This window comes from Thalassophryne amazonica, chromosome 19 (genome assembly GCF_902500255.1).
Source record: "Thalassophryne amazonica chromosome 19, fThaAma1.1, whole genome shotgun sequence".
NCBI classification, from domain to species: Eukaryota; Metazoa; Chordata; class Actinopteri; order Batrachoidiformes; family Batrachoididae; genus Thalassophryne; species Thalassophryne amazonica.
Window position 1 is genome coordinate 46,809,247 of NC_047121.1, and position 22,624 is coordinate 46,831,870.

A 22,624-nucleotide genomic window follows, 5' to 3' on the forward strand; every position below is an offset into this window, starting at 1 on the left:
AATGCCTTCTTGTAATGTCAAGTCCCTTGACTCAGAACCCTGGAATGTTAAACTGTTTAGGCCCAGACACAAACTTTTAGATCAGTTTAAAAAAAAAAAAAATCATTCAATAAAACTCTCAGAACAATTTTTTTTTTTTTTTTTTTTTTTGCTAAAAATGTCTTTAATTGGCTCTCAAAATCTTAACCAGAGAGACATATTTTAGCAGTGGTCCAAAGGGACACCAAACTCCTAAGTATGAAGGTCCAAATGAAAACTTGTATAAAATGAATACAGAAAGCAACTTTACACATTTTCCTTTCTGTCCTTAAATTTTAGCAATTTGAATAAGGTTGGTAAGCCTGTAGTTGAGTGGCTTTGACATTCCATAGCTGGCCCGTGATGAGTGAAGTATTCACACAGAGCTGTTTATACAAGACTACTTGTACTATCTGTATGCAGCAACATTACTGTTAGTAATGTTGCTGCGTTGTGTGCTCTTTTTGTGGCATACTGAAAAGCCTCAAGGGATTGTGATGTTTGGGAAACATAAATAATACTCTGTTTGAAGGCTTCAGTTACACAGCGACCACCTACTCAGGATATTTGGCGACAACAGGCTGCACTTACTGTCGATCACTGATTTTCGACTGTTTTTCTGGCCAGATGCAATTTTTAATTAAATTTCACAGAAATCAGTTAAATCGCTCAGGTTATCCTGCTAACCAGACAAGATGAGAATATAACCTCCATGGTGGCAGAAGAAATCTATGCAGGTTGTGTGGTTGAACCGTGTCACTTCCACAGTTCGCTGTCCTCATTACTTTTTGATAGCCAGCAGGTTCGGAGCAGATACTTTGACTTTGCCTGGCATGTTTCTTGGTAAGTCAGCATCCTGCAACAAAAGATAACGTTACAAGGCGCCATGTTTGTAATGTGACAGTATGTAAAGGCTAAATTTGAACTCCACCTTGACGCTACGGAAAAGGTCTTTTTCTCGAGCTGAGACCTCTTTGGCTTTCATGAAGCTGGTAACGGCTGTGCGCGCCGCTGAAAGACAAAGCACATCTTAATGTTTGTCACTATCAAATGTGAACAAAAAAAGCCCCACCTGAAATTTCATCATACCTTTTCCTTTCTTTTGAGAGCCTGGTGTCAGTTTCACCTTGTGTCTGTGGGGAACAAATAACTCTTCAGCCATTGTGCTTATTGTGTATTTGCAGTAACAGAAAAAGTGAACTGCTGTGCGCATACTTGTAGTTGGAAAGAGCCGTGTAGGGGGCGCAGACCGGCACAGCAAACATCAGCACGTCTTCAGTGTGAGGCTGGCCGGTCAGAGAGTTCAGCAAATTCTCTGCTTCCTGAAACAACAGATTTTCACCCACATTACTGTAAATGTGATACCTGTCAGTGAAAAATGACCATTAATGTTTAAGATCCCACCTCTGCTCCGGGGTTGTCCTGGTCAGCGTCATCTTCCTGAAAGAAACATCACGTCTATCAGACAGTTTAGAGACTTCACATTTAAATGTTTTTGGGTTGCTATTATTGTCTTTTTTTAATCAAATACTTAAATCACTCAAATTTTTAAATAATTCTTAAAAGCAGAGAAAATCTTTTTTTTGGGGGGGGGGGGGGTTACTTGCAGTGTACATTTGTGTGTAAATGTGCCTTAAGTTAGTGTAGAAATATTGTGTAAATAAAGGTGTAATAAAGGACAATGTGACTTTTTTTAAAGTGACTTTTGTTTGTTTTCAATTTAAATACTTCCATCCAAACTGTACATTTTAATCCAGTGTAATCTACCTCCTCGTGTTCTACAGGACCTTCTTCCTCTCCGGGCTTTCTCTCCTCCTTATCACCTCCTCTTTCCTCTGGTTTCTTTGCTGCAGTTTCCACATTACGAGGTTTCTGGGGTGGTTTCTGATTGGCTGGTTTCCTAATGGGCTCCTCTTTCATCTTCCCCTTCTTTCCTTTCTTCCGCTTATCCTTCTCATCTTTACCAGCACCAGCAGACTAGGGCAGAGAAGTGGTCATATTGATCATTATTTTATTATGTATATCTGAATGTCAGCATCACTGAAAAACTGTCCCTCTCGACCACCGTCATCGTGGTCATTTCTGAAAATGGATGTGTTGAATATACATTTCATTTTTAACTGTACATAGCTACGCTCACTGTGGGTTACAAGGATTACAAGCTGAGAGTTGAGCTGTTTTAATAAATTCTTACACCAAGCAACTTCATCATCAGCTCCCGATCCTCTTCATCCTGGTCTTTGTATTTCTCTTTAATCTTCTTCATCTTATTCTGTGGCAAAAACAGTAGAAATGAACAGATGTTAAGAGGTTCAATACTTAGTCTTCAAATAACCTCATTAGGACCCATGACAAATAATAGTAAAGAGCAATACTAAACACTAATGAGCCCAACCTTGACCATGTACAATCTCCAGTAGCAGCAAGTTTCACCACAGTCCATGATGGTCTTAGAGGGTTATTATCGCTTACACTAGGTTTCAGAGACTCTAGTGGCCACAACTAGAATCAAACTGCACATGAACTTGAAACTATCTCAAGGTTTTTTTCTCAGCACTATGGTGTTTGCACACCTTTTTACACACACACAGAGTAAATCGGGCCCCAAGTGAAAAAGACATTCCACTTTTTGTAAATAACCAGATGCCAGAGTTTCTCCATAAATAAACCATAACTATAAGCATAAGCCATTATAACATCTTCAACTTCAAGCTCATCTCAAACATAGTTGCATACAAACATTTGGGTACTGCTGGGAAAATAACTTTAATGACCTTGATTATCACAATACTGAAGTTACCAGATTTTACTGTTTGTACAGAAGTTTTAAATCCCCCTTTGGTACATTTGATTCTCTTCATTTTGAAAAGTTTTGTTTCTTAAAAAAAAAAAAACTACATTAAAATATATTTTTGGTTGGATGTGATGGTCTAGTGGTTAAGGTGTTGGGCTTGAGACCAGAAGATCCTTGATTCAAATCCCAGCCTGACTGGAAAATCACTAAGGGCCCTTGGGCAAGCTCTTTAATTCCCTATTGCTCCCGGTGTGTAGTGAGAGCCTTGTATGGCAGCACCCTGACATCGGGGTGAATGTGAGGCATTATTGTAAAGTGCCTTGAATGTCTGATGCAGATGGAAATGCGCTACATAAATGCAGTCCATTTACCATTTTATTTATTTATTTTAGATTTGGTTCTCAAAATAACTCAGGCGCATTTTAAATTGATCTACTGCTCTCGCGTACCTTTTGACCTCTTTTCAGCGGCTGCTGGGATGAACCTCCACCGCTCTTGGATCCCTGGTCGGCTGCAGGTTCGCTAGCTGAAATCTCATTTTTTTCCTCTGCATCACCAATGTCCTGTTTCTGTTTCTTCTTTTTCTCTTCCCTGGTGGAAAAAGAGACATGCCTGAAAATTGAATCGACGGCAGGATACACGCAGCGATCACAAAGACTGCATAAAATATCCTGCCGTTCATATTCATGACAAAATATATCATTCAAATCACTCGAACATCTTCAGACAGGCCGGTACTGAAAACGTCTTTTGCTGGTGTTCAAAGAACAGTTCTGCCTTGCTAAAAAATTCTGTCTCCTGTACAATTATTTCAGTAACAAGCAAGATACTCACATGAACAGCACAGTTTCCTGTGCATGTCGAGTCAGAAATCCCGGGCTAATCTGCGCACACTTTTCTACAGCCAAGTAAATCATGGGCAATGTGATGGACCCATTTGTTTCCAATCCCAACCATTTCAGCAGTGTTTTTCTGCTGAACACGAATGACCACAACCAGCCCGTCCACCCGCACTTGACGCTGTGCATCCATGGCTGTTACCCCTCAGGTACATTAGCTACAAGAAATAGAGGCAAAGTGATGAGCTGCCATTCATTTCCCAATCGGAGTGGGAGTTTTGCAGCAACATGAGGCAAGTGATCGCGGTGCCGTCAGCTAGGTGGGGCCAAGACAGACAAGAAATCTTTATGTGAATACTGAGCAATGCAACGCAGTGACTGCCAATCTGACCGCAGGATTGGCAAGAGGGGTCTTGGGAGCATGACCAACTACTTTACATATGTTTTGTGGACTTAGAAAAAGTGTATAACCGGGTCCTTCGGGGTATCCTGTGAGGGGTGCTGCGGGAATATGGGGTACCAGATTCACTGCAGTGCATGATCTGGTCACTATATGACCAAAGTAGGAGCTGTGTTCACATGCTTGGCATTACATCAGACCTGTTTCCAGTGGGTGTTGGACTCCGCCAGGGCTGCCCCTTGTCACCAACACTGTTTGTGATATTAATGGACAGGATTTCAAGGAACAGTCAGGGACCAGAGGGTGTTCAGTTTGGTGACCTCAGAGTTGCATCTCTGCTTTTTGCAGATGGTGTAGTTCTGTTGGCTTCATCAGGTAGTAATTTCCAATGCACACTGATCAGGTTTGAGGTAGAGAGTGAAGCGACTGGGATACGAATCATCGCCTCCAAATCTGAGACCATGGCCCTCTGGCGGAAAATGGTGGATTGTCCCCTCTGGCTTAGTGCAGAGTTAATACCCCAAGTGAAGGACTTTAAGTATCTCGGGTGGAGGTAAGTTGGAGCGTAAAATCGATATACGGATTGGGTGGCATCTGAAATCTTACAGATGTTGTACTTTGATGGACATTGTCTTCTCATACAATGTGTGGAGTGTGACTGTGTGAACGTGAGAACCCTGCTTTGATATCTTGCTAGTTACTAAAATAATCGCACTGGAGGCAGAACTTTTGAGCCATTTCTGGTATTTCAGTTCCTCACCTTCTCTGCTTGGCGGTCATGTGTTTTTTTCCTTGTGTCTCTTCATCCTGAAGACAGAGTTGGAGCGCATTAAAATTAAAGCTACAGTCTGTATAATTTAGTGTCATCTAGTGGTGAGGTTGCAGACTGCCTTATACCACTGCCAGTCATGATTATGTTTCCCTTCACATTTGTGCTTTTTTGACAACAGGGAAAAATGCCTTCTCTTGTGATAAGCTAGATATATGATGCTCCATTTCACAAAAATGAGGGTTCTCAAACTTCTGGTCGTGCAGCAAAATGCGAAAGGCAGAGTAATTATGTCCCTTTTGGGCTACTGTATCATGGTGGCCTTCATGAGGGGGACCATTCTCCTATTGATATAAAGGGCTCATACTAAGCTTATGAAAACTTATCAACTTGTTGCAGGTAATTATACACTAATAAACAGATGGTTATGAATGCCAGATTCCATTTCTGGTAATAAACTCTCCTGAATTCTACATACTGTAGCTTTAAGAATTAGCGCCATTAAAGTTCTTGTGTTGAAGTTGGTGGAATGCGTGTGATCGAAGACAGTAAATAATTACCTGAGTAACAGTTTCTTCTTTGAAGCTCAGAGTATTCCTTAAAAATAATAAGAATACATTTGGGTAACTAAAAATGAGTTTATAAGGCAGCAGTTCATTATTTGTATTATATGTTACCAGGTGCCAGTTGGCAAATACCTGTTGGGCTGTAAATGAGACAGTGAGATGGTCGTATCTGGGAAACTGATCTCTTCATTCTCGGAGGTCTTCCCCTCCGTTTCCTCTGTGCCATCTTCCACTCCACCGTCCTCTCCTTCTGCCTCCACGTTGGTCTGCTGTGATGATGTCCCCTCTACACCAAAACCATTGCCCCCTTCCACCACTGCATTTTCCTTTATTACCATCTCCTTGCTCTCCTCTGATTTTTCCTCACCTTGTTCTTCTGTACTGCTGTCGTCTCCTGCAAGAGAGACGCAAAACTGTTACCACACCTGGATTCTGTCACCACAATTGACAAAAACAACAGGGGTATTTGTAGCACCGATCAACTCCTCGCCGTCCTCTAACAGCTCTGCGGTCCTGGATGTCACCTCTTCCATGTCTTCCTCCACGGTCTTCACCCTTCTCTCACCTTGGTGCCGAAACACACTTTCCTCGTCTACCTACACAAAGATAAGTATGACAAGATATTGTCAGATGATGTTTCACTGCCACCAAAGAAAGAGCGCAGTTGATGTTTACCTTGAAAAGGAAGCCAAAACCCATTATCAAGTAGGAAGGTGGCAGAAAGTTTTTTTTCCCTGAAGGGAAATACATTACACGTTATTGTTTCAGGAAAACATCCCCCAGCCTATTTTAGAGACATCACAGTCGACTCTGATCCCCTACAGAGACTCATATGACTCAAAATTCAGCGCAACCTACCTCTGATCATGAAACTTCCAGTGGTCAAATACTCTCCTGTAGGAGCCGTCTTAGACACCTAAACACAAATAATAGACATAACAAGAGATCTGTGATCAAGCTCACAAAATGACATGAGCAACTGTTGAGTTAAGTGAATCTCTTGATACGTTTGACACATTCACAACATACAGATATACTACTGATCTTCATCCAGCACAACTGCAAACCCAGTGCTAACTGGCTCTTGAAATACCAAATACAAATTGCTTGAAAAAATAATAATTCTACATTTTAAAATAATCAAAACACTAAATGAAACAACTATTTTGGCCAGGCTCAGCCCTCTTGCGCACTACAATCCACCTGCTTTGTGCGTTGGATGCTGTATATGAAATAATTATTTTGTAGTGGATTAATCATTTTCTGTCAGAGTTTGGATGTTGAAAACACCTCTAATCACTTCTGGAATCACAGAGGACTTTAGGAGCTTTTTTCCTTCCTCTGTCTTGTGCGCTGAGGTGGAGAATGTATTTGGAACAGCTTAAAAGGTCATTATTTGTAATGTTTTTATTGTAATAGGTTGGTAAAACAGCTGCATGCTCATTCCTTCTTTATAAGCAGCTGTAAAAGTATGTTTATGATAGCTTTAACATCTTGTTATAATGGATCAGATGAGCTCCGCTGTGTGTGCACACTAACGCAATGACTTGCACTCAAGACAAGCATTTACGCAAAATGCCAGCTTGCAAAAGAGTGATTTTGCAGTCAATAACAGAAGAACACAAATTTAAAGTTCGATCACGATGTCAAAGTGACTGTAAGCCGAGGAAGAAATAAAGCCAGTGAGAAGAAGTGCAGAGGCGACTGTCCAGGAACCGGTGGTTCGGTTCTAGCTGGTCTGGTGCATTTAATGACTCTGGAACACAAGTGAACAGCAGCCTGGCGCACAGAAGTGCACACCAGCCGGACTGTACTGGAGCGTCTATTTTTGGACTGCGTTTAAAAAATGTGACAACATCTTGAATGGATGCTGTGAATTGAAAACCCACACTTTAAAGGGACCAAGTGTGGGAGGGCTGGAGGTTTGGAGCAAACCCATGCCTAAACATGCACCAATGTCACGTTACATGGCGCTACATGGATCATACGTGGCTTGACATGGACCATATGCAGCGACACAAGCCATTCGAGGCTGGATGGGCTCAAATGACAGGTCAGTTGTGGCTCACTAGAGGGTGATACTTGCCACATGTGAGGTACAGAGAGGCACACAGAGGCGCCTTAGTAGCATATACGTGATAGCTTAAAACGTGGATCATTCTTCGAATAATCGCTGACACACCCATGCGTGGCTCATTATTCATGGCTTATTATTCGGTGGGACCAAAACTTTAAACTGTACAATTTGGCCTTCCTTGTAACTTAAAGTAATCAAATAAAAGCTGTAACTACAATCACAAATTATTTGACTGACAATAACAAACAGCTAACAACTGGCTTATAATGCATTCGGTGATAAAAAGCACTCACCCTCAAAAGGAACATAGTAATCTGTTGTCACAGAAAAGGGTTTTGTTTGTTTTTTTAATTCTGTTGTTAGAGATGTACAAGTCTTTTCACCAAAATTGACAAAAATTTGATTGTGATCCCAGTTAGAGATCGTTTAAACATTCAGCCCTACTTCAAATACTATTATGGGCATACTGAACAGCACTGTTCAATATGCCCATGTACTGTATGGGGGCGAGTACCCCACCCCCTTACAACTAATTCTAGCACTGCCACTGTAATTCAAGTTTGAATAAGCAGTTGGTAAGGAAATTAAAATGTGCAGAACAAAGAAAACTGGCCTAATGGTCAGGACTCACCTGATGATGATGGACCCACCATGCACTGGTGATGATTTTGGCATCCCAGGCAGCACTGTAGCAGACAGCCATAGTGCCGGCCTCTGTGAGAGTACGAGGAGGGACTGGATTACCTGAGGCAACAAGATGGAGAACAAAAACACACAAATGAGTGAAAAAACTTACAGTAGGCATCATCATAAATGGAACAAGGCAAACATACCAGAGGGATTTTTGATGATGCAACTCGTTGCTCCATGGAGGTCAGCGTGAACATAGACGTCACCTGACAAAGTGAAGGCGTACATGGACGGACAACACATGAGTTTTTTTTTTAAGATTTTCAAACTAATTATGTGTGTCAATATTTAGGCAATACCAGCCCGCAGGTAGCGTTTGACAATCATCTCGTTCTGTTGCTGGTCCCTCCCTGCAATGACGAGATAATTTTCAGAGCTGATGAACCATAAGAACTTCTCAAACCTGAAGAGGGAAGAAAAAAAAATTATAAGATGATAAAAGACATACCACCAAAGCTCATACTCAGGTATGATTGTGTACATGTACAGGTGCTCAGATTAAAAGCTCTTACCAGTAGACTTTCCTGGCCTTCTGAATAGTTGTTACTGTCTGGACCTCTTTAAGAGTTTTCTGTGTTTTTTTCTCTGCAGATTTCATAGCCTTGAATGACATGAGAGGGAAGAAAATTCAGTACTGAAGACTGAAAGCAAACATGTAACCTGAAAGCACCATGAAAACACCTGAAAGCAACCTGAAAGCATCTTGGAAGCCTCTCAGGTCCTGGATAGCAACTACCCAGGCAGGCAACCAATTCATCCCCTCTAAAGGGATCATCTATCTGCTGTAGCCAGGTGAATCATGGGCATCACATGACCTTTTCCGGCCACTGGCGTCCTCAACACAGAGGCACCTCTGTGCTGCATCATGCACAGAGGTGCCTCTGTGTTGTGGCCAAAATATCGTAGCTGACATTCCCTCATAATGCAAGCAATATTTCTCCACAAGTAACCACTTGTTTGACACACAGTCATTCCAATGGCACCCAAGGACCTTCTGAAGAGTTCTAGTAGCAGAGACATCCAGTCGTCACCTTAGCGTAGCGTCCAAGTCTCACAACCATACAGTAAGACAGGTAGCAGCAGGACTCTACATACTTGGACTTACTTTCTCCTGTAAAGGTATCAGCATCACCAAACATCTCTGCCCAATGAACTTATGACTCCATAAGCTCTAACCAGGTCTATCTTGATTTCAAAAGTCAAGAAACCCAAAGACATGAATGTCACTGCCAAGATAAGAGAATGTCTTTACAAGTTCAACACTTTCACCACATACAGATACACCTCTGATGGGCGAGTCCAGGAAGTCACTAAAATGCTAGATCTTAGTCTTGATCCAAGATAATCACAAATCCAAATACTCTGATTGCATCAAATGTAAGCACATGTGTAACTGACTTATTTTATGAGATCTTGCCATGCTGGTTGTGACAACAGGGCTCTGCTAAGGTGAGATCTATTTCCAAGCTGGACTCCACACAACAGCATCAGAACAATCCTAAAGTGTAGCAGCACAAAAGTAAAAACTGGCATTATTTAGCCCTGGCCTTGTGTAATAAATTTCTTCCTCTGAGGACAGTTTCTTCTCCTTCCTCCTATAAACACTGTACACACCGAAGGTTTGCCCACCTAGTATGACAGGCAGACAGGACATCTGCAAGACTATGCAATAACCCCACACTTATCAGTGGATGGAGAGGGAAAAGGTCTTCTTACCTTATCTGCAGCTTCAATGGTTTTTTGTTCCTTCTTTTCAGCACTGCGTTTGAAGTCGTAGTACCTAAAACAGACCATCAACAGACACCACGTTGACTCTTCCTGCAGGATGTTCAATTTTATATTTGAATACGAACGCTGAAACCTACTTTTTGGCATTGGCATAGGCAGAAAAGCTGATATCCACATCCACCAACATGGGCTTGTTTTTTTGGAGCTTCTTGTTCTGATCCTTGTCTTTATTCTTGTTTTTCTTGCCTTTCTCCTCAGTGGCATCTTTTTTTTCTTCTTCTTCCTGATCCCCTTCAGAAATATATGGATTCCTGAGAGGAAAAGTAAGATGCACCAGTCAAGCATTCATTAAGCTGAAACTGCTAAAAAAAAAAAAAGGTGCACAGCAGCCCACTATACTGTTACATCAGCACCAGTCATGGCCTCACTTTAAAAGCATAGTAATGTGGTTGGTCTGCAGCTTCAGCTCCTTGATAGCGCACGCTACAGGATCTCCAGCAGCCTGTGCTTCCTTCACAATAACGCCGATCTCAGTCCAGTCCACCTGGTTGGCCAACGCACTGCGCACCACTTGCAACGCCCTCTCCACCACTGGAAGGTTCATCTCCACCAGCTCACCCTTTACTCTGTCCACCTCCTGTAAAATAAAAGATCATAGTATAATCTGAGTCATGCTTGTGTGTTTCCCCAATTCCTACCAGGTCTAATGGACAATTTCCACCAAGCTTGGTATGAGGATAAAATCTGACCACAGAATTGGCCTTAAAGGTTTTTCAAGATTAAGGTCACTGGGGTCAAATGTATGGCGCACCCGAAAAGTATTCACAGCACTTCAATTTTTCCACATTTTGTTATGTTACAGCCTTATTTCAAAATGGATGAAATTCTTTTTTCCTCAAAATTCTACACACAACACCCCATAATGACAATGTGCAAAAACTTTTTTCATGTTGTCATTATGGAGTGTTTGGTATGTTTGTGAAATACCCCTTAAACAATGCATTTTGGCAAAGGTCAAGTAATTTTATTCATTCCAAACATGACACACACTTGGGTGGATTCCACAATCGCCTTGGCAAGGTCAGCCAGAGGTCAATCATTTCAGTGAGGGTCAAATGTGAGATTGCCGTGGCCCTTAAAGTCTTCATGCTACAGGTACTACTATCTATTATGTGTGTACCTAGGCAAAGTCAAGTTTGACTGGTTCACAGATATTGGTAAACCTCAGTTATATTGTCAGCATCACTGCTTAAAGGAGTGCAAAACTTCAGCATCTGAAGATAAGAGCAGCGAGTGTTGCTGACCTGTGCTTGGTGCAACACCTCCAGTCGCTGCTCGTGGTCTTTCTTAACATTTTGCAATTTCTTCAAGGCCTGTTTCTCCAGCTGCAGGGCCTTCATGTCAATTTTCTGACTCTCCATCTTAGAAAAGAACTCATCCACTGCCTGAGAGAGAGAGAGAGAGAGAGAGAGAGAGAGAGAGAGAGAGAGAGAGAGAGAGAGAGAGAGAGAGAGAGGAAAAAGACAAGATTTATATCACATTCATACAAAGAAAAATGTTTGACTTCACACTTAAAAAGTAGCCACACTGATATTTACCTTGTCAAAAGAATCAAACTCCACATACGGGCTCTTTGCGTGCTGTGCAAAGAGGAACGGATGGAATTCATCATATCTACAAGTAGACATCACATTATGATATATAATCTTCACATAAATAAGGTGAATAAAAACACTTATAAGCACCGCACACCAAACAGGACATACGTGAGCAGGTCTTCTGTGGGTTTGCCAGACATTAAGCTCGGTTTCTTCTCAATTTTCTGAATGATGTATCCCTTAACGACAGTAGACTTTATGTAGAAATTGCAGCATTTACCCTCACAGTGAGAACTGATGAAAGATCTCTTACTTTGCCGCTGAAGTTCTGGGTTCTGTCCATGTACGTTTCTGCTATCTGCAGGGCTTCAAGAATTTTTGGTGCGACTGAAAGACCAGTAAATGAAACATCTCGAGTAATATACATTTACAGAAAACAGCATACAACCACTGTCAAATTCTAAATTAAAACCAGGACTTTCATGGCAAATAATCACATGCCAGCATGTCTGGTTGTGGCTGCTCTGTCAGAAATACGGTACCTTGGGCAACAGCTGTTTGGCTGTCAACTTTGACAGATCCTGGGAGTCCCACCTCTATCAAACTGTGCTCTATCAGAGTGGCTCCATAGGCTGGAGGAGTTTTTGGACAGGACACAAAACATGAACCAGCCTATTTCCCATAAAATAACCTTTAAGACGTTCAAAATTAAATTGATTCAGTTTTCACTTACGAAGATGAGGATTCAGGACCCTTTTGACTTGATCTCCATTCTGTGTGCTGCTGAGGATTTCAGTTAGTCTACCCCAAAAATAAATAAATAATAATAATTTTGATTTCACTGATTTGTATACTAAAAACCAAGCAACAGGGGCCTTGTTTGCCACCAGATCTACACTGAAGAAAAAAAAAGTGTTGATTTTACATGACTTAAACATGTACATCAGTTGCCCATGATCAGAATATGTCCAAATAACACCACTGTCTTATGTTTCTAATTGATATACATAACAGAATGATATGTGAGTGCATTCTGATCATGTGCAACTGAGGCACACACAGTATTTGAATCATATTTCCTTTTTTCAATGTAAGCTTTAGAAATGAGAGATGAAAATAGTGTCTGCTTTGGCTACATTCTTACAGTTCTTTCCACAGGGTTGTGACCACGTTATTTGAGTTTCAGAACATAATCTCTGTTGAAAAATCAGAAATTGTTTATGTTCCTGATTAAACATTTCTGTCATGAATCTGACTGACTGTGTACGTTGTGCAACCATCTCCCTTACTCTCTCTTCCTTTATGTAGGGCTGTGTGGACTTGTGACATGTTCTAAACATGCAGCAGGTGGCAGATATGTCTAAGGGATACTGCGTAAACAAAACACATTTGCTTTTCTTTTAATTATCTGATGCATCAACATTCACCAAATTTTGGTTGAGTCTGTCCTCATTATGCCCTTTTTAACTTGAGTTACAAGATGAATGCACTTTTGTTTTTGAGTTAGCATGTTATCAAACCAGGGTGGATTCATCTATCCATTTTTTCATTGACTCACTACATTTTACAGGATACATACGCTTTTCCAAAGCCTTGGGCATAAAGGCATATTTTGTTCAGATTGATGAACAATCAAGGATGTAGTTACCTCTCTAAGCTGATGAGAGGTTCAGGGGGTCTGGCGTTCTCCACAGGGTAGCGCTCTCTCACTGCAATCTTAACATCTTCTGCCTCCACAGTACGAAACCGCAACAAATTCAGGATGGTGTACTCATGGTCGGAAAGAATTATGTTACCCTGAGGATGGATGTTAACAGACCAACAGACACACATACACAAAGCAACAGAATGAGAAATGAAAGAAACACAAATTAATATAAAACATCGGTTCATCATACAAGTTTAACAGTGGAGCCTCACCCTGTCATAAAGTTCAACAATTAAGTGATACGCAGCTGCGTCTGAGCCAAACTGGAGGTCAACAATCCTGTCGATCCCGAGCTGACGAACCTGAGTCAACCGACGGGTCTTCAGGTGTTTTCGACACTACAGAGACAGTTGACAAAAGTAAGTTTAGCGGTGATATGGATTTAATGGAAAGAAACAAACAAACACAACAACAACAAAGTAACTATTTTCATGAAATTATCTAAAATAATGTATTGCAGCATATGGTTGATGATTACCAAACAAGACTACAAATAACTTAAATAACTTCTCAATTAAGCTTGAGCTGCAACACTGAAAATTTTTAAATGTGCTTTTAATTGGTCAAAAAACAACAACAACAAAAAACACATTTTTAGCAAATTAACAAAAACTGCATCCAGTTTTATGGAAAAGTTATAGACATGACAAATTCAAATAAAAACAATATCTAGAAATATACTGTTTAATCAAAAACAATACAAATGCTGCTGGCAATAGTTTTCTATGTTCTGCAATTTGTCTAAACTCAGCAGGCTGCAAAAGTTATAATAGTGTTTTATATTAAAAGGTGTGTGTGTGTGTGTGTGTGTGTGTGTGTGTGTGTGTGTGTGTGTGTGTGTGTGTGTGTGTGTGTATAAAACCCTTTGCTGTGGGTTATTTATTTACTAAAGATCATAACTCGGAAATTAATTTTCACTGGGATTAAAGAGCAAAATTTTTACAATCTTTATATAAATAAGCCCTTTTTTAACCTCTTAAACCCTAGAGTCCCCAAATTTGGGGACTTGCCCTGTTTTGGAACATTTGAACACTCATAACTAACCAAAGCTGACACCAACATACACTTAATTCAATTTCAATTTATTTTCATTTATATAGTGCCAACTCACAACAGAGTTGCCTCAAGGCGCTTCACATAGGTAAGGTCTAACCTTACCAACCCCCAGAGCAACAGTGGTAAGGAAAAAACTCCCTCTGAGGAAGAAACTTCAAGCAGACCAGACTCAAAGGGGTGACCCTCTGTTTGGGCCATGCTACAGACACAAATTACAGAAATAATTCACAGAACAATTCACGGATGAATATACAAGAATTGCTGTTGGTGCACAGGACAGGAGGGTCACCAACACAAACACAACTCCCATCTCTGGATGGAGCTGCACCTTAAACAGAGAAAAAACAGAATCAGGCATCAGAAAGACAAAAAATACTCTATAATTTGCCAGCATTAATCAAGAAGAAAAACAGAAGAAATACTAAGGTGATCGCCGGCCACTAGCCCTAAGCTTCACTAAAAGACCCAGAATTTAGGTAAACTTCAGGCCGCGGCCCGCTCCAATTACTAATAACATGAATTAAAAGAGTAAAAAGCGTAAAACAGAACTGTACCAGTATGCCAGCCATATGAAAGGGAAAAGAAGTGCGTCTTAAGTCTGGACTTGAAAGTCTCCACAGAATCTGACTGTTTTATTGATGCAGGGAGATCATTCCACAGAACAGGGGCCCTAGGGACACAAAGTAGTCCTGCACCCTGAGAACGTAAAGCCCGGGCCGGTACGTAAGGTTTAATTAGGTCAGCTAGGTAGGGAGGTGCCAGTCCATGAATAATTTTATAGGTTAGTAGCAGAACCTTAAAATCTGATCTCACTGGGACAGGAAGCCAGTGAAGAGACGCCAAAATGGGTGTAATGTGGTCGAAATTTCTGCTTCGTGTCAAAAGTCTGGCTGCAGCATTTTGACACTTATTATACATCAAAATGTCAAGTGAAGTCTCCTCTACAAAAGTATCCACTTCAATCACATATCAACTAACCACAGCTGAAACGCCAAGCAAATAAAGACATAAATCGGGATTCATTTTTTTGGGGGGGAACCTCATTTACTCCTACCAAGTATTATTTATTTTAAATTTTTTTGCATCCACAACATCCCCTAGGACCTGTCTTTTAGCTGATCCAATCTTTTGCATTTTTGACCTTGTACAAGCTGAGAAAAAAAAAAATCATAATGTATGGGTATGTGATATTGATGAAACAGGCTCTAGGGCTTAAGTCATAAAAAAATGACTTAAAAAATTAGCAATATAATTTGCCCAGGGATACAAACATTAAATTTCATACAGGAAAAAGGGGACCTGTCTTACTTTCATTAGGATCCCCCTTACAATTAATCTACATTATTGCTTAGGTGGTAATAATAACAAAGCTAAACTGAAAAAGAATTACTTTCCAAATGGTGTTTTCAATTATTTCATTCTATAGAAATGCCCCCAATACTAGTAAATATTTTAAAACTAGTTGTCAAAATCATTGCGTATACCTTAGACAAATTTTCCCACTCATCATTGTATTCATTACATAATTTACATCTTACTTTCATTGCAAAGCCCGAAGGCATCATGTTCTTGGGCCATTCGAAGTCTGTGGAGTGAATGCGAGTCCCAGACTCAATCAGAAGAACAGCTTTTGTTTCGGGCCTGAAACAGCAAAAGACTCATTTGCACACTGACATTTCCATAACAGACAATTACAAATGCAATGATGACAAATGTCTTTCCAAATTGTACATTAGTTTAATTACGTGAAACCTAATATAACTGGAGAGGTGGTTGGAGAACTCATACCTGTGTCAAGGTTTAACAATCCTGAGATGTTGCTTTGGGAATACAAACACTGTTGCATTTTGATCCCAATTAATTCAACCCTTCCCAAAAGGATATTTTTAATCTGACAGATCTTAATCGCCTCAGATGTTTACTTGTCAGTTGTCTGTCAGTAGGTATGCATGACTGACCGGTTTAATCAACATCAGCGTATCAGTTTTGGAGAAATGCATGAAACTGCATGGAATAGAGCAAGAAATTACCCCCTTTTGGGGGGTGGGGTGATTTTGTTCTGCTTTTATACTGTTGCCACATAGCCTTCTAAAACCATGTAAAGTCAGGTCTGGGTGCATGGAGCACCTCCACAAATCGCAACATCCATCATGGGAACCACTCACGGTGCTTACTGTCAACCAGCCACACAGACTACTGGTCCATTCCCACCTTCTATCTAGTTAACCCTTTCTGTGTGTGGAAAGAACTGACAGCTAGTTTCATAAATAACTCGACTGTTCATTTGATTTAAACCCTTTCTAGACAAAGCATTGCTGAATGAGTTCAGAGAAGTGATATCATTAAAAAATAAGATCAGAAATTATTCACATTAAACCTGATTTTGGTCGCACACAGAACAGCTAAACTCAGTGCAGAACAAACTGTTTTTCACGCAGGCACTGACAGTGAATATACAAGTCTGGTATGGGGTAATCTCAGTACGTGACACCGGTGTGACATAGCTGTGTGAATGCATTAATATAAGGCATCATCTGACTGAGTTGACCTTTTCTGTGTGTGAAAATCACTGAGATCTGGTTTCAATTTATAGAGAAAAATAACTCACCTGTAAACCTGATTTTTGGTCCACACAGAGAAAGGGCAAACTCAGTACAAAACGAAGTACAAGTCTGATACGGGGTAATCTTAGTCCGTGACACCGGTGTGACATAGCTGTGTGAATGCATTAATATGAGGCATCATTGCAAAGTACTGAGCTTCAAAAGTGCAACAGAAATGTATTCCAATTATGTACATTAATGTAAGCATGACTGATCTTTTATGAACACATTTTCGATTCATGTTTGTGCAAACTGTGCTGTGTTGAATTCTGCTTAGCAAACCCGAATCATAAACACTGATGTTTGCACACATTTGCCATCGTTCTTACTTTTGGAGGCGGATGAGGTACGTCTTATTGTCGATGTCATACACGTTGTACACTCTCATGCCAATGTAGCTGTAAAATAAGACAAAATTTATGAAAGGATGAACATGTGTACACACACATTGTACCTGACGTTAGCCAAATGCTAACTAAAAGCTCACAAAGCAATCACTTACTTGGCATTAATTTCGGCAATAACTGCCCTTATATCCACAGTGGTGAACCTCGTTTTCATTGTAATTAAATAACTATGTGCAACTCCAAAAAGACGAATAAAAACCACAGAAAAACATCACTTTGATACTTCTGGTGGTGCAACACAAACTGCGCATGCGCAGTGACGTGTTTTTACGGAAGCCCCGCACGCCCAAAATAAAGTAGCTTCATATTCATATAAATAAACTTTTAAAAACCTTTTTATCCCAGTATAAATGATTCCATTCCAACACCCTTCTTTTTAACCCTTTAATTTTTGCTGCCTTTCCCCCTGCGCCAGTAACAGTGTAGGGTTTGAACAGCAAAAGTGTAGAAAAGTTGAGTGAGGCTCGAAAAACAATCAATGCTATCATACTGTAATTCACCAAATTAAAAGAAAGTACGCTGACAATGAACTCATGAAATGGTGATTAACCTTGATATAAGATCAACTGAATCAAGATTGTTTTACCACCTGCTAGATGCTACAGGGGCGCTGCCAGGGATTTTGGGCCCCATGAAAAGGAATCTTACTGAGCCACCCCCCATATTATTTTGTCAGCATTATAATCGTATTACGGGCCTCTCTGCGCCCCTGTCAGTCATGGGGTCCTAGAATCTGTATCAATGGGAATTGTTGTCCACACGGACTGTTTTGTGTGTTGCACCAGTGACTGAGCCAGAGAAGTCACACGTCTTATAGCTCCAGTGATGAGTTACATAAAACTATAGCCCCGTTGGGTTAGAAAGATATATTCTGTAGTCCGTTTTAGTTAATAAGAGGCGGAAAATAACATGGTGGCAGCGGTCACGGATTTTGACCAGTTTTACGTTTTGTAAGCTTAGTTTTTTTTAGTTCGCTCCCTTCGCCGCGGGAAGGAGCATATACACCTGCTAGTCAGCTAATCAACACACGGCGTGGATTATTAGCATACGGACGCCCGAGCATGGAAGGATTGAAACCTCCACAGCGTCTGTGCATGGACTCAGCCAATCTCGCAAAGAGTTGGAAGGTATGGAAAGAAGAGTTTTTGCTTTATGTGGACCTTGCGGTGGGAGATGACGATGAAACCACCAAGGACAAACTGTTCGGCTATCTCGTGGGTGAGAGCGGGAGAGAGCTACTGGACACACTGATGGGTGACACGCCTAAAGCAGCATGGAAGATAGCAGATATCATTAAGAAACTTGATGAACACTGCATGCCTAGCGTGAATGAAACTGTAGAGCGTTTCCGTTTCTTTTCGAGAAACCAAGGCCTTAGTGAAACCATAGACTGTTATGTGACCGAATTAAAAGTGTTGGCGAAAACATGCAACTTTGGGACGCTACGTGACTCGTTGATTCGTGACAGAATCGTGTGTGGTAGCAACAATGCTACCATGAGGGAGCGGCTGCTACGACAGGACAAACAGACACTTGAGTCCTGCATCCAGTTGTGCCGTGCAGTGGAGTTGTCGCAGGAAAATGTCAAAACAATCTCCGGACCCAAAGTGGAAGAAGTGCATGCAGTGAAAGAGCCTGCGCGGAACAGACAGCTGGGGAACATCGTTGACTGTAAGTTCTGTGGAAAATCGCATGAGAGAAATAAACAGAAATGCCCCGCGTACGGGAAGAAATGCAAAAAATGTGGCAAAGACAACCATTTTGCTGCTATGTGTAAAGCAAGTCAGCAGACAAGAGAAAAAACAAAACAGGTCCATGTAGCTGTATCTGACAGTGATGATTTTGAAGAAGTACTCAGTGTTACTGCACAGAAAGTCAACAGTGTGAATGTAGTGGATAAACAGCACAGTACACAGCTTTTTGCTGGCATGCTTCTTGGGAACAAGACTGTGAAATTCCAGATAGACAGTGGTGCTACGTGTAACATTATCCCAATTGACCTGATTGATCCAAACACAAAGTTGGAAGACACAAAGACTGTGTTAGTCATGTACAACAAGAGCAAACTGAAGCCACTGGGGAAATGCAAACTGAAACTGAGAAATCCAAGAAACCAGAAACTGTACAGGTTAGAATTCCAACTGGTAGGGGAAGGTGCCACTGGACCACTACTGGGCAAAAGAGCAAGCGAAGACATGCAGCTGATCAAAGTGCAGTATGAAAACATGGCAGTCGACAGCATCGTTACTACATCGCCAGATACAAGGGGCCAATGGATCATGGACCAGATAAAAGCGGAGTATGCAGATGTGTTCAACGGCGATGGCTGCGTTGAAGGAGAGTATCGCCTGGAAATCAAAAGCTCAGTGAAACCGGTGCAGTTGCCAAGGCGCCGGGTGCCAGTTGCCATGATGAAGCCATTGAAGGCTGAACTGCTCGACCTACAGAAAAGAGGAATCACCCGTGGAGTGCAACACAGATTGGATTAATGGTATGGTGGTAGTGCAGAAGCAGAATGGGAGGTTGCGAGTGTTTTGGACATTACAGGTGGCTGAGACTCCCAATGGGAATCAGCCCAGCGCCAGAGGTCTTCGAGCGAAAGCTGACATAAGCACTGGATGATCTGCCAGGTCTGTACATCATCGCAGATGATGTCCTGATCACCGGACAAGGTGAGACACAAGAAATGGCACAGCGTGATCATGATGAGAAATTGAGATTGTTTCTGAACAGGTGCAGACAAAAGAACATCAAACTGAATGTAGAGAAGTTCAAACTGAAACAAAAGGAAGCGACATACATTGGACATCTCCTGACAGCGAATGGGCTGAAAGTTGATCCGGAAAAGGTGCGTGCCATTGAACAAATGCCAAGCCCAACTGATGTGAAAGCCGTGCAGAGACTGTTAGGCATGGTGAATTATTTAGCAAAGTTCTGCCCTCACTTCTCTGACCACTGTCAGCTGCTGAGAGAACTGACACACAAAGACTGTGAATGGAGGTGGTCAGAGCAACATGAGGAGACGTTTGTCAAACTGAAAAAAATGATTGCAAACACACCGGTGCTCAAATACTACAGTCCAGAAGAGGAGCTGACTGTGCAGTGTGATGCGTCAGACACAGGCCTAGGAGCAGCACTGGTCCAGAGGGGTAAGCTCATAGCTTTTGCAAGCAGAGCACTCACACAGACAGAAAGGGGCTATGCCTAAATAGAGAAAGAATTCTTAGCGATGATTTTTAGTTTGGAGAAGTTCCACCAGTATACTTATGGCCGTAAAGTTACTGTACAGAGTGATCACAGACCCTTAAAAAACATTGTGAGGAAGCCTTTACTAAGTGCTCCCAAATGACTGCAGTGAATGATGATGCGCATTCAGAAGTATGATGTGGATGTAGTGTACTTACCAGGAAGAGATATGGTGTTGGCAGACACCTTGAGCCGAGCTTACCTTCCAGAATGTTCGTCCTATGGCTCAGTGGAAGCTAAAATAGAGACTATAAATATGTTACAGCATGTGCCCATATCTGCAGACAGCCTTAGTTCAATTCGTTCTGCCACAAAGGAGGATGCAACACTGCAGATTCTCATTGAATCTGGCCAAATGACAAAGCAAAGACAGCTAGTGACATTAGGCCATACTTCTTTTTTCAAGATGAATTGAGCCATCAAGATGGAATAGTGTTCAGAGGCGAATGTATCGTCATCCTCTAGGCACTGAGTAGAGACATTACGTGCCGTTTACACTCCTCTCATCTGGGTGTAGAAGGATGCCTACGGAGGGCCAGAGAGTGCGTATACTGGCCAGGGATTAATGACCAAATCAAAACATATGTAAGCAAGTGTGACATCTGCAGGTCAGTGGATTACAAGCAGCAAAAAGAAACACTGATCTCACATGAAATGCCAAACCGTCCATGGGCTAAAGTGGGCACTGATCTGTTTACTTTTGACAACAAGGACTATCTAGTCACAGTAGATTATCACTCCAACTTCTGGGAAATTGACTACCTATCAGACACGAAATCTACATCAGTGATAAACAAATTGAAAGCCTACTTTGCCAGACAAGGAATCCCTGATGTTGTCATTTCAGATAATGGACCACAATACTCCTCGCAAGAATTCAAAAGATTCAGCGAACGATGGGAATTCCTGCACAAGACCTCGTCGCCTGGGCACCCTCAAAGCAATGGCAAAGCTGAATCGGCGGTCAAAACAGCCAAGAGACTGTTGCTCAAAGCGAAAATGGCTGGACAAGATCCTTACCTCGCACTGTTGGATCACCGCAACACACCATCACAAGGCCTAGACAGCAGTCCAGCACAAAGACTTCTCAGTCGCCGCACCAGAACACTGCTGCCCACTAAAGCGAGCCTTCTGCAGCCAAAAGTGCAACAAGTGGAGCAGAGCCTGAAAAGGAAACAAGAACGCCAGTGTGCCTATTACAATCGATCAGCCAGAGATCTGGACACACTGAAACCAGGTGACTGTGTGCGAATACAACCATTCAAGCCGCACACATTGTGGAGACTAGGCAAGGTACTGAGGATCGTGGATGCAAGATCATACGACATCCAACTGCAGTCGGGTGGTGTTCTTAGGAGGAACCACAAACACCTCCGGCGTGCCGACGCACAGGCTTTCAGTGAGCCTGTGGACATGGACACTGATGTACCATCACCAGCTGTTCCTCACACACACCACAACGTCTGACCAGGACAGTGCTGGTCAGAGTGACCTACCTGTGACCACTAGATCTGGTCGCACAGTGGTGAAACCACAAAGATTCAAAGACTTTGTGAGTCACTAGTGGTGAACCACTTATGGCCTTTGGGGGGAAAAAAAAGAAAAATATGTTGTAAGTGGGAAGAAAAAAAAATCCATTGTTATTACAAACATGTCTGTGTACGGAATGTACTAAGCTGGTAATGAGTTGATGAGGACAATCGTCTGTAACTTTGATCTTGAATTTATTTAAAGTAAGAATATTACAATGGATGTCAATCTGAACCATCATTTAATTTTAATGATAACTACAACTATTTTTAAGTTGATCTTGCCTAGGATGTGATTAATATCTGAACAGTTGTGATTTATACTTTACAGATTAGATTTCCAGTAACAGTTATGAGTTATACCTTGTGGACAAGATTTTCAGTAACACTTGACCTCTTACCTTGACAGAATTTTGAATGTGTACATTGTTTACAAGTTAAGAGTGTAATCAAAAAAAAAAAAAAAAAAAGATCAAGGATGTATCAATGGGAATTGTTGTCCACACGGACTGTTTTGTGTGTTGCACCAGTGACTGAGCCAGAGAAGTCACACGTTTTATATCTCCAGTGATGAGTTAAATAAAACTATAGCCCCG

At 41.5% G+C, this 22,624-nt stretch overlaps 2 protein-coding genes across 2 annotated transcripts; one reads left to right on the forward strand and one right to left on the reverse strand.

The window, feature by feature from the left end:
• Nucleotides 1–298: 298 nt before the first annotated feature.
• On the reverse strand, nt 299–17,504 carry LOC117501156 (nuclear export mediator factor NEMF-like). Its single transcript, XM_034159993.1, has 33 exons — nt 17,349–17,504; nt 17,176–17,244; nt 15,782–15,884; nt 13,400–13,525; nt 13,128–13,276; nt 12,213–12,280; nt 12,022–12,111; nt 11,793–11,866; nt 11,648–11,718; nt 11,480–11,555; nt 11,186–11,326; nt 10,310–10,518; nt 10,019–10,192; nt 9,870–9,933; nt 8,666–8,754; nt 8,453–8,556; nt 8,297–8,359; nt 8,095–8,207; nt 6,245–6,302; nt 6,062–6,120; nt 5,862–5,982; nt 5,519–5,780; nt 5,381–5,417; nt 4,812–4,858; nt 3,262–3,403; nt 2,213–2,290; nt 1,786–1,995; nt 1,423–1,458; nt 1,234–1,340; nt 1,108–1,151; nt 950–1,029; nt 494–874; nt 299–427 (listed from the first exon to the last, which is right to left on the reverse strand). The coding sequence occupies exons 1-32, from the start codon at nt 17,405–17,407 to the stop codon at nt 800–802; spliced, it is 3,198 nt and encodes a 1,065-aa protein (XP_034015884.1). The 5' UTR covers nt 17,408–17,504; the 3' UTR covers nt 299–427; nt 494–799.
• Nucleotides 17,505–18,295: 791 nt separating this feature from the next.
• Nucleotides 18,296–21,543, forward strand: LOC117501153. The gene is made up of 2 exons (XM_034159985.1): nt 18,296–20,402; nt 21,347–21,543. The coding sequence occupies exon 1, from the start codon at nt 18,315–18,317 to the stop codon at nt 19,740–19,742; it is 1,428 nt and encodes a 475-aa protein (XP_034015876.1). The 5' UTR covers nt 18,296–18,314; the 3' UTR covers nt 19,743–20,402; nt 21,347–21,543.
• Nucleotides 21,544–22,624: the final 1,081 nt, after the last annotated feature.

Bases quoted from the DNA above. Each gene is read 5' to 3' on its own strand.
- LOC117501153 (XM_034159985.1), top strand. From the start codon at position 18,315: ATGGAAGGATTGAAACCTCCACAGCGTCTGTGCATGGACTCAGCCAAT.
- LOC117501156 (XM_034159993.1), bottom strand. From the start codon at position 17,407: ATGAAAACGAGGTTCACCACTGTGGATATAAGGGCAGTTATTGCCGAA. The intron at 13,526-15,781 runs GTAAGATGTAAA...CTGTCTCTGTAG, and splicing joins CTTCGGGCTTTGCAATGAAA to TGTCGAAAACACCTGAAGAC. The intron at 8,208-8,296 runs GTATGTTTGCCT...TTGTTGCCTCAG, and splicing joins CATCATCAAAAATCCCTCTG to GTAATCCAGTCCCTCCTCGT.